Here is a 12,500-nt window from a genome sequence, read left to right on the forward strand (position 1 = left end):
TTTGCTATAAGAGGCAAGAAACCCTTCCTATTTCAGTTGCGTGCGTGCAAGCGAAACACACAATCACAAAGCATACGCAATTAAATAAATTTCTGACAGTTCACATTCAACCCTTTTCGAAAGAACCTTGACCGTAAATAATAAAGCACAAAAGAGACAACAAGCTTTCATTCAAGTAATTTTTCACTGCCACATTTCCATTTTTTTTTTAACCTTTGCAGAGTTGAGTACAAAATGAATGTTATTTGCCAGACAAACAGGCAAACTTTAAATAGATGCGACTTCAGTAAACACTGTGAGACACACAACAGAGATCACAGATCTACTTGTGGTGTTCGATTCCTTCTCTGTCTTTGTTGAACCCGAAAGTTACCAGAGAAATTTCCATTTGGTTTCAGTGTTGTACGTAACACCACCTTGGCGAAATATTAGAAGTACAGCATATTTTGATTTCGGCTCGACGGGCGAAAGATTCACGCTGTCGAAGTCCATTGCTCGTCGCTTTTTTAAGATTCCAGATCTTTATGTTTCACCGCCTGTCTTGACGTTCCATTCCTGAGCTCCATGTGGGTATATTTTCTTTAAAGATGTACTAAAAAGCCATTCGCGTTACAATGACTTTCGACGCCATTACAGGTTAATTGTGCAGAGCAAACTACGCATTACCCCAGCCCCCTCAAACCTAACAAAATACGCACAGAAGACTCTATGCACAAAGACACCACTTAGCAGGGGAGTGACAGGCAAGACTTTTCCCGACACGGAAAAAAATAACAAAAAAACCCACGAAATGAAACCGGGATTCCGACTGGGTTTGGCAACCCAGTAACTAGTGAGCCTTTGACGTCATTTTCTCCTTGATCCAGCTCTCTCAAGAACATAATGTTAGTAATAGCAGACCATTAAATAGGAAAATTCCAGTTAAAATAAAGAGGTGTCTTTTTGAGATCAAGGCTTAAAACGTGGGTCACTTTGTGTTTTGTTAACATAGTTTTAAAATCCAAAGAAAAATATGAATCGATTTTTTGGTCACAGGGGCACTTTAAATAGTCGCAAGCTCGTGATGCAAGAATTTTCATGAAAGTAAAAATTACGTAATTTGTCTCCCAGGCCCCAGTGAAGGACGGTGCCTACTGGTATTTTTGCGCCTTTTACTGAATGTGCTGGAAAAGCAGATCTTAACAAGTGTTATTAAAATCCAAAAAGAAAATTGGGGGTAACCACGCATTTTTGGAAGATAATTAATCAACATTACATGTAAAAAGCTTTAAAACACAAAGCAATGTAAGGCGTTCTTTTCCAAATTAAAGTTGAATTATCTCTGAAAAATGCATGGTTACCCCCAATTATCTTTTTGGATACCAAGAGCACTTGCTAAGTTCTGCTTTCTCCGCATAGTGTTAAAACCATGCAAAAGTATCCCGGCCTGTATTAATAAGCATCACCCATAGGAAATCCGAGTATCTTGAGATGTGCAGAACATACACAATGTATACGCAATAACAATAGGAGGCACAAATGCTAGATAACTTTACCCACTGGACAAGTCATTATCCAGAGCTTAAAATGCACTTCACATTAAAACCATTACCACGGTTTTCATGCATGCCTTTCCTTAGATGTGCTTAGAATTGCATATTCACAGTTGTGTGAGTAGATACTGAAATATTTGCACAGATTGAAACTGTCAGATAGTGCCTTATCCACTGGCCTGGCCAGATGGTTAATACATTTTACGTTGGACTTCTATGGATGAAGAACACCCCACTCGTCCCATTTAATTTAAGAGTTTGCTTTTGTTGATTGATTAAGAAAAATCTTGAGTTATAATAAATATTTTACTAACAGCAGATTGTTGTGTCATACCATAACTTACAGCTCCTTCTTTATCCAATTCAAATTTTTTCAAATAAAACTAAAAAGAAAACATCAGGCTGTGAAGAAAAAGGCTGGCCTAAATTAGAACAGACTGTAAGAGATGTAACAGCTCACAATGTTTTTTTTTTTTGTCCTTCCTTAACACATTACACAGCAGGCGTTTTGGGATCTTGGAATGTCAACAGCCCAATTTCGATATATTCAAATCCATTCACAGATAATTATTATTATAGGCATCAGCCCTCGTCTTAGTGAAGTAAAACCATGCTCAAACTGTTGACTTAATTCTTCAGCATGAAGGTCGTTTTATTGGTGTAGATGGACCTCAATATGGGTGTATTGAAATTTGGCTATTTTAAATCTTGGGTCAACAAAATGCAGTCATGTAAAGTTTGTCACTTGCAGTCTGGAAATATACCGGTATACTTCTTGAAAGACATTACACCTCTGAAAGGCCCACGTACACCCTACAGGCATTGTGTGCCATGGAACAATAATTTTTATACATAAAAATCCCACCAAAGTGGAAATTTATCCAGTCAGATTGCTATGACAAGCATTTGCGAATTTCCATAACGAAAGCAAACAGTCATCAAAAAGCCTGTCAGTTGATGGTGGGCCCTTAATTAATGTTAAGTATAAGCAAAGTGTTAGCAAGTACATGTCTAGTATGTAAAACATTAGAATTAAAGATTATTTCCACTACAAATAATTCCTCCTTATCAACAGCAGAGTTTTTAATATTGCAGGGTAAGGGTAGTATCAGCTAACCGTAGTGTTAGCAAGTACAGTTTCAGTGATTTGGAACCATAGAAATTATAATTGTTTTGCTTAAGGGTGAAGTCCTGATAGTCGATGTCCACCGACTTGTTTGATTGTAACACTGTGCATACATGTAAATCGACTTATTTGTAGGAATTACCAAGCATTTTACCTCGTCTTGTTGCTGTCAGCAAGTTGAAGCCTTCGGAATGCATACTTGAAGCTTATCAGCATGGTCAGCGAAATTTTGGAGAAAACTATGTAAGTGGGTGGCTGGATTTTAAACAAACTTAAGCGTAGTAAGATTGTCATTAAATTAAATGAAAACAAACAAAGCAAGAACTTGTAACTTGTACTACTAGTGCCTTGTCCCTAAAGCATTTTTTTTCTGACAATTTATATTTAAATGTAAATTGGCCACATTTTTGTTTCTTTTACTGTTCTTTCAACACTTTCTCCATTTTTCATTGGCCCAGATCCACACAGTATTCTAGCCAGCCAACTAAACGACATCATTAGTCCAGAAAGTGGAGGAAGATCAAAAACACACTGAAGACAAAGACATCAAAGGGAACTAAGTCTTGTTTAGTTTTTGAGCTTATCTTCTTAGGGAAAAAAAAAACAACAATAGGAAACTCTAATGACAGCAGAGGAATTTCACCATGATCATCCAATGTCTTTTATTTATTTTAACTATTAATCGTTGTATCAAACATATGTGTTGGAGTGCTAAATGAAGCAACAACAACTTACATGGTCTGATGGAGGCTGTATTTGCAAGGCATGTCTTAATTGTAAAACTTTCAATTTATTCAAAGTGTTAAGTGTATATTTCAGTTTTTTTGTGTTCTTTTTAAAAGGTTCAAGAACTAATAGAAAAATCCAATGAACCAAAGGTGTGCTTCTTCTCTCTTTTTTATGTTATAATTTTTGTTTTTTAGAATCTGTCAATGCAAGGTCTTGGTAGTAGAAAGTGATTTTGCCAGTTTCTGATTTTATGTACGAGAAAGACACAATCATTTGATAGTAATGCAAATTTTTTCCTTTCAGCTTTTAGAATTAAAGGATATAAAGTGGCATTTCATAGGTCACTTACAGAGTAACAAATGCAACAACCTTGCTGGTAAGGATGTCTGTTTAATAAGGTCTGACAGGGTGCATTGTAAGGTAGAAGTTAAAATCGGAATTTTATTTCTTATGTCATTGCGGTTGTTAGGTGCATGAGTGTACCTCCACTTGATCAGCCAATTGCATGGTAAACTGTATGTACCAGTAACATAAAATTTTATGCAAGTTAGTATAAATAATGATAAAAATAAAGTGCTGGTAGAAGAGTACTCAGTGGTACCACAAAAGCTTAAACACAAAGACGAACTATAAAAGGCACGGTGCCTTAGGTACATGCAAATGATTTGTTAAAATTAATAATCATCCATGGATGCAACTGAGCTTTGTGATAATTTGTGCAATGAAAAAGCCCCTTTAATATGGCAATGTGTCCATAATCTGTCATTAAAATGTTGCTTATTATTAATTATTTTTTTAAAATCCCTTTCCCTTTTTCTCACGCTAGAAATATCTTTTAGGGCTTCCGTCTCTGTGTTGCTGTTTGTTGATCACCATCTTGGATAATTAATCAGTTGTGCTTCAATGAATTCAAACAAAAGCACAGCATGAAGCCAGCCCTTTTATAGTGTCTTCGTGTTTTAGGAGCAACTGACAACAACAAACTACCTGATAAAATTGCATGAACCCTTTTTTGTTAAGTTTACAGTGTTCCAGAGTCTAAGAGGCAGGGTACACACAGGAAGGCTAAAGGAGTCTTGCTGTGGTCATTACCACATTATGTCTCGACACCATTTTGTCAGTTCTTTAATTTTGTCACGACAGGCTTTTTAACCCAGACAACAGGAGATAGGAAAGCATTTTCCTTTTCTGTGATGATATCACAAAGTACACCAAGGGTTTTCTTCCTGGCAAGCCTATTTTTGATGCAGTCAAATGTAATTTAACTGAGTTAACAACTAGGAGCACAAGTTTTACCTTTGCGGTCAGCGGTTTGTTTGATATGTGCATGTGCCAGGATTCTTCGTGTTCTCAGTCCATATAGTGCGTTGTAGCAGTTTTGTTGGCGTTTTAGTTAGCGTTTTCTGAGCGTGGGGACTCCTTGGAGGCTGTCTCCCCTCGCTTGTCCCTCCCTTTCTTTCCACTGTTTTATCAGTGTGAAGGGTGCCTGTTTTTCTCCTTCTGCGTGGGGGCTCATGGCTGGGTTGCTTGGATTTGCCAGCCGTTGGCCAGGAGCAGTCTCCATCTAGGAGCTGGCTGCCAATAGTGGCACCCAACCTCCACTTTGCGAGGCAGTTGTTAAATAGCATTTAAGAACTTGGACACAGAGGAGGGTTATTTCATTTTTAATTATAAGCATTTTGCAAAGGAAGTGCAAACCAAAGGATCTTTTAAGTTTTTAAGTTAAGAGACAAAATTAAAGTCTTAAAAAAGTGTTGGATCTGACCTAAAAAAAAGTTTTTAAAAAACTTAATTTTCGGCAACGTTCTGTTAGCCTTCATAACTCATGAGAGTAAAATGACGAGATGAATAATTAAAAGAGCTTAAGGCATGTTTTGATCCCTTAAGGGGCACAATAAAAGGCAAATGGGCCTTAGGGAGAGGCTGGTGTTCATTTACAGCATTGGTATTTAGCACGGAATGCCAAGATTCTAAGAATAAACGTTTCTGTTGGTTGCTAACACCACGCTCTAATAATTCTACGTAGTTGGCATGGATATAGTCAAGAACAACGCATTGTCAGTGATCAGAAAGCCAATGGATATCCGGCAAAATTCATCAAGATGGCATGCAAAGAGAAAGAGAGAGAAACAAGATCAGAAGTGGCACAACAGCTTTCGCCTCAATCCCGTATGTTAAAGGAGTCTCTGAAAGAATCCTGGCCCAAGAGAATGTTAGGACCGCTTTTCGTCCGATCAAAACACTTGGTGATGTGTTCAAGAAACCTAAAGAGTGCCCAAGCGAGAGTCAAGTGACTGGACTTGTGTACAAAGTCAGGTGTAGATCGTGTCCATTTCTATACATTGGTGATAGCAAAAGATCTTGGAATTCTCGAGGGGCAGAACACAAGCCTGGCACAAGAGGAAACAATGAAACAGCAATTTAACAGCACGCGCAAGCTACTGGACATGATATCCATGCCAACTATGTAGAATTACATGTATTAGAGCGTGGTGTTAGCAACTGACTGAAAAGTTTATTCTTAGAATCTTGGCATTTTGCACTAAATACCAATGCTGTAAATGAACGCCAGCCTCTCCCGAAGGCCTATTTGCCCTTTAGTGTGTCCGGTAGGGATCAAAACATGCCTTAAAAAAGCTCTTTTAATTATTCATCTCGCAAACAAAATGTTGCTGAAAATTTAGTTTTTAAACTTTTTTTAGGTCAGATCCAACACTTTTAAAAGATTTTAATCATGAACACTGACCAAGCAAAACGAATCGCACACCAAGCGCAACAACGCTGCCGTTAATGTTGTGGGCACAGCACAGACACCCAGAAATCCAGGAATCTGTGCATCTCAAATGAACATGATTAGAATGACTGCCTTGCAACCTCGGCAGCAACCAGCATTTAGAGAAGTTGTAACGCAACGTTCTGCAAGTCAGTCTGCAGTCTGTTTTGTCTTAACTATTGTAGGTGTGCCTAACTTGTTTATGGTAGAGACTGTGGACAGCGTCAAGCTTGCAAATACACTGAACTCCTCATGGGGCAAGCAGAACAAACCAGACCCTCTTAATGTTATGGTACAAGTCAACACTAGCCAAGAAGAAAGTGAGTAACACTCATCCTGAGCGAGCTCTGTCTTAAATGTGACTCTTAGTGAAGGATCAAGCACCAAGCAAATTGCCTGACCTCTGGCTGTATTTTTGTTTTCATGGTCTCATTTTCCCAGAAGCCCTTCAAACTAATGCAGTTGGGTTAATAGACCAACTTAGCTTTGTACCCAATTCTAATCTCTGGGGGTTGTATTGTATTTGCATTTTAATGTAGTACCAGTAGGTATTCACATTTAAATGTGATATGAAAATACCTGGAATGAAACTGTTTTATTCCCAGATGGAATACAAAGGGTACAATATTGAGTTTGCTAATTTGGTCTATGACAACATGCTGGCAGAGATAGATGACAACACTGTAAACTCCATGCACAGCTCTTTGGGAACAGTGTGTGGGTCCTTTTTCACCCCACAGAGCAGTACAAGCAGGATCTGGAATTCTCTACCTACCTACATTAGAGACAATTCTCTTTCACTCGCTTCGTTTAAAAACAAACTTATTGAATATTATACAAATGCTCTCTTGAACATTTACAACCCGGACAATCCTAAAACATGGAAATCTGTTTGTCCTAAATGTAATATGGCCCGACCCCTTGTCAAAGATGTAACTTGCTGTTTTTAACTATTAAGCTTAATATTTTTGTAATTCAGTATTTATTTTTGGGACCACAGTAATTGGTTATGCTGTTTAGGCCTCCCTGCCCCTAGCCTGCTTGCAGGCGGTAGTTGTTGTGTCGCCACGAAACACTATCAGACGCCATATTGGAAGAGCGTGGGATAGGTCTGGGCCCCGTGACAAAACAACGGGGTGGGGAGTGGGAAGAGCGGAGAGAAGTTTTTCTCTCTCCTCTCCGCCCCCCTCACTTGCTCGCTTTGTCGACCCTCAACCCGGCCCAGACCTAGCCGCGCGAATCCAAGATGGTGACCTCATTACGAATTCTGGTTTTTCGACCATCCAACCGCCTGCGTGCAGGCTACCCTGCCCCACATTTGTTGGGACGAAGTTAAGTAAAATAAAATAAAATATGTTTGTGAGATGGGACCTATGCTTTATAGCTCCTCCAAGAAGACTTAAAAGTCTAACCATTAGTAAATGCAGATGACACTTTACAAAGGCAGGCACACGTTCTTGTTATGTAAGACCGTGGGTGATGATCCAACCATCTTGTCTTGTCTGCCCTTGTAATCAAAAAAATTTAAATCAATAAGTATTGGTGTAACTAACATTAATATATTATTTTTTTGGACCTATCACTGCGACTGTGGTTTTTTCCAAATACCGTAGTTATTCTTGGAAAAGAATTGCAGTCGCTGAGGATTCGATATTTTGCATTATGCGAATGAGGTACAATGTACCTCACATCAGCTTTAAGCACTATAGTTTCTTGTCATTTATGTCCGGTGTGCTCAAGCTGGACTCCTCTTTGACGGGAAGCTATTTCTGGTCCAGAGTTGAGGAGAAATCTCTATAATATTGATTAGTCTCCATAATATTTTGATGTCTGGTGTTTATTGGCAGACAAGGGTGGCTGCTCTAGGAATCAGTGTGTGGAACTAGTCAAGCACATCAACTCTAATTGCCCTAACTTGAAATTCAAAGGACTCATGACCATTGGTGAAATAAATTATGACTGGAGTCAGGGGGATAATCCTGATTTTGTGGTAAGTTGAACATTTTTCATTTTATTCATATGGTGGCTGCAAATTGCGAATTTGCAAATTGTACGTACCGTAGGAAAATGTAACAGACCGTTTTTCGAGGACTTAAATCGAACTTATTCCAAGTAATATTATTCTGATCAAATGCAGCAAGTGCATACGTCTCGATGAACCATTTAAAATAAGTTTCCGATCGTTTCGCCCATAAGTCCTTTGCCCTCCAAGACGATTCGCCCACAGTGAAGATTCGCACGTAAAAGCCAAATGCAGATGTGTTGAAATAACTGAAGCGATATCAATGAAATAACCGAATGACCCAAATAAAAGGCAGGATAAACGCTTGCGGCCTTGTTTATTTGCGTAGTAATTCAATCGAACTTGTTAAGCAACAGTTCAAAGCAATTACGTAAAACGAGATCCAAAGTAAAATCCGGGCAACAGAAATGAGGATCCTGCGGTTAATTCATGGCGTGACAACGAGAGAGACAGGTGAAGAAACGAGAATGTCACACAATCTCTGTCCTTTAAATCCCCACTAACAGTCATCAAAAAGATGGCTTGGCCAGTATTGAGAATGCCTGACACAAGAGGCAAGAGAGTATTACAACTGGAAGCTAAAGGAGAAAAAATTGTTGGAGGACTAAATCACGCAGACTACCCAAAGGGAGAAGAAAGATTTCGAATATTGAACGCCCGGCTTTCTTACAGGCGCCAGGGTGACAGCAGTGCGATTATGACTAAAGCGTACAATAGTATTGACCGATTTAGGGGTTGGCTTGACTGCAGAATACCCTGCCACCTCGAAGCCGTACCCCTGAAAAGGTTGGATACGAGGTTGGAAAGCCTATAGTGAGATTGGATACGCGGATACGGAGTCGTTTTCCTGGTTCCCAGTATTTTTCCTTTCTGAAGGGCAAAACAAAAAGAGCGAAGGAGATTGATGAAAATTTATTTCTCCTTAAAGTACGATGCTCGAGCGAAACAGAATTATGTATATTAATTAAAGCGCGATGATCGAGTGAAAAACAATGATGTATTCTAAAGCGCGATCAATCTCCCTATTGATACGTATTTCTCGTTCTTAAAGAGCCATGATCGAGTGAAAACAACTGTGTCTCGTTAAACGCGATCAATCAGTGATTAGGCCTAAGCACTCATTTAAAATTTTAGCTTTCATTTTACGGTTCGGTGAACTACACTTTTTACGAGATCGTGTGAAGAGTATAGCACTCCTTTACTGATTATGCCTAAGCGCTTCTTTCAGTGATTAGGCCTAAGCACTCTTCTAAAATTTTAGCTTTCACTTTACGGTTTGGTTAACTACGCGTTTTACGAGATCAGAATATACTTAGATGATTACCTGGGGAAGGGTGGTCTTTTCGACTGCGTATCCGCGTATCCACTTCAAAGTATACTTAGGACATCACTAGGGGAGGGGTGGTCTGTCGACTGCGCATCCGCGTATCCACTTCAGAATATTCTTAGAAGATTACTCGGGGAGGGGTGGTATTTTCCACTGCGTATCCTAATATCCAGCCTCTTTAGAGCTGCAGCTTCAAAATGGCAGAGTATTCTGCAGTTACGGGTCAAAAAGCAAGTATTTCTGTGTTCGTTCGGGCGCAACGTTTGAGAACGAGAATTATCGAGTATTTAAGTTTTGCGTTGTGTTCGTTCGGGTGCAAACTCTTTTAGAACGCACAATCGTAACAATTTGAGAATCGTATAACCGGAACAATGGGAAAATCGGAGAATAAAAATGGGTATAATCGGAAGAACAATCGGAAGAATTGTTCGTGAAAAGAGAATCTAAAGAATCGGAGAATCGGAAGAATCGTATGTCAAAACTGATATTTGCTATTCTCCGATTTAGCCATAACCGTACCCTTCTGAAGAAGGCAAGAATGAAAGCCTGGGAAAATCCGTCCGCGTGCAAGTTGCCATTGGTTGGTTTAACTTTTACTTCTCATTGGTTGATGTTGCATGGGCTTTGATTGCTAAACCATGCTTGTGGTTTTCTCCTAGACCTTGGTGCAGTGCCGTAAAGACGTTTGCGAAAGGCTTAATCTAAAGGTGGAAGATGTTGAATTGAGTATGGGAATGTCGAGCGACTTCGAAAATGCGGTAAGAACGTACCATCGTCGATCATTGATGCAAGTGCATTGTACAGTGACATAATCCGTGATTAGTGAATGTGTTTAGAGAAAGTAGTAAGGGTTTCGAAGAGAGAGAGAGAGACTCCCAATTCGGCTTCATATAGGATGTGTGATTTCACTTGACATAACAGTTCTTATTCAAAGGGTTCTTTGATCTCGTCGAAAAACGGTCCAGATCACGTTAGCGAACGCTAATAATTTTCAAAGGAATGAGGATTGGGAGTACCGTGTTTTCGGAGGCGTTCACGGCTCGCAAGCAGCAGGCACGCTTGGTCTCAAGAAATTTGAACAGATTTGAAAGTATGGCGCTGTCACATAATGTTGCAAATACATTCCACAATGAAATTGCTTGTAACGGCAGCACCACACGACCTATAGCTTTTAGTCTCGTTAATTGGCATAAGTAAGTTAAGTAACAGCAGTAGAATAGAATGACGTAGGATTGTTATAAACTCCTTAGGCCCGTTTTAAATGTCGCACTTTAAATGTGCCGAATCTAATACAAATGAGAAAAATCTATTGTTTTCGCTTATTTGCATTAGATTCGGCACATGTAAAATGCGACGTTTAAAACGGGCCTTAGAAGAATATTTCGCGCTATTACATACAACAAGTTGGAAGGAGAAATTCAACTTTACATAAGATTGTAAATTTATGCGTAGGTAATGCATTGCTTGTCGATGGATATTATCTTCGCGTTTGAGAATCTCGCAATGAAACATGGGTAAAATGCGGTGCTCAATAGCCTGCGAACGCAGACGTATTTCCGGTGGTCGTTTCTCTCCTCCGAATAGTAACGACCGCCGGAAATACGTCTCCGTTCGCAGGCTAGTGCTTTTAAGCACTAGCCTGCGAACGCAGACGATTAAAATGCGAACGCGGACTGATTAAAATCAGTCACTGAAAAACTATGACCCCATTAATCACTCACTGAATAACTACGTCCCCATTAATCACTCACTGAAAAACCCCCATTAAATGTCTCCAAATGATACCGCAACAAACAAGCGCTCAGTTCAATTCCCAAATAATGCGGAAGTTAGGGTAAAGTATACTTTCGTTTCTTGAAAAAAATATTCACAATTTCCTCACCATACCGCTCAAAAATGTATATTTCTTCGGTAGATTTTAATGGGAAGTACCAACGTGCGAGTTGGCAGTACCATATTTGGTGCGAGACAACCTAAACGACCAACAGACGAGAAGAAATCCCAACAAAGTACCTAGGAAACAATGACATTAGACGTAACTATCGAACAACTCCAAAGGGAACAGAGACGATCAGTTTGAAAGGAAACTTCATGCTCAACCAGATGAGTACGTATGTTGTACTGTGAAGGAAGTATTTGAACTTCGATTACCGAACTTTCAAGTGGGGATTATCTGTAGAAGACCTTGAGTTTTATGGGGTTGACCCATATGCAGCAAGCCTGTGGACGGACCTGACGATGATGGTCTATCATCCGTCGAATTGATGATGTTGATGTAAAGAATGAAGACTACTTCCTTGCTATTTTAACCTCTAGCATCTCAGTTGCCATCGAAGCTTTTGTATATTCAAATAGTTAAGGAATTTATTTGTATGTAGAGAGTCTTTCTATTTTGACAGTATAATGGATACCTCAATGATTTTAATGTTTTTTTGTTTTTTGTTTTTTTTTTGTGAAGGCTTCAGAGGGTTTTACTTAAGGTCACTTGCTGTACCAAGGCTACTTGAATCCAGGAGCCCACGAATGGGAACCTCCCTACGCACAATATCCTTGAGTCGACCTTTGCGCTTATTATTCTATTTTTAGAACTAACCCTTCAGCGGGAGACTTTCATTTACATCAATTTACGTCAATTTGCATACATTGTTTTTGCTGTTTTTGCCTTTGTTTGACAAACTCTTTATTCTGATTGGCTATTCTAAACAGTGCGTGCAGAGCCGAAGAACTCGTAGCGTTCTAAAAATAGAAAGATAGGCGCAAAGGTTGACTCAAAGGGCTTGTATGGGAGAAGCAAGCTCCCATTCATGGGCTCGTGTGGAATCTATGTCCAGGAGGAGTCAGGGTGGCTTAGTGGTCGGTCCTCCCACCACTGCGAGCCGGGCTGAGTTTCAGTCGATCTCAACCTTACTTGAGGGTTTTTCTCCGGGTACTCCGGTTTTCCTCCCTCATCAAATGCGACTCACAGCTAATTAACGTCCAGCTGTGGTGCT

At 39.6% G+C, this 12,500-nt stretch overlaps 1 protein-coding gene across 1 annotated transcript in view; it reads left to right on the forward strand.

Moving 5' to 3' along the window:
* Window positions 1-11,929, forward strand: part of LOC138043536 (pyridoxal phosphate homeostasis protein-like) — a 14,905-nt gene extending 2,976 nt beyond the window's left edge. Inside the window, exons 2-8 of the mRNA XM_068889861.1 lie at window positions 2,794-2,901; window positions 3,501-3,536; window positions 3,691-3,763; window positions 6,346-6,480; window positions 8,008-8,150; window positions 10,170-10,268; window positions 11,426-11,929. Coding sequence (XP_068745962.1) covers window positions 2,794-2,901; window positions 3,501-3,536; window positions 3,691-3,763; window positions 6,346-6,480; window positions 8,008-8,150; window positions 10,170-10,268; window positions 11,426-11,527 — 696 coding nt within the window. The 3' untranslated portion in view covers window positions 11,528-11,929. The remainder of the gene's footprint in view (window positions 1-2,793; window positions 2,902-3,500; window positions 3,537-3,690; window positions 3,764-6,345; window positions 6,481-8,007; window positions 8,151-10,169; window positions 10,269-11,425) is intronic.
* Window positions 11,930-12,500: the final 571 nt, after the last annotated feature.

The sequence above is a fragment of the Montipora capricornis genome, chromosome 3, assembly GCF_036669925.1.
Source record: "Montipora capricornis isolate CH-2021 chromosome 3, ASM3666992v2, whole genome shotgun sequence".
Taxonomy (NCBI): Eukaryota; Metazoa; Cnidaria; class Anthozoa; order Scleractinia; family Acroporidae; genus Montipora; species Montipora capricornis.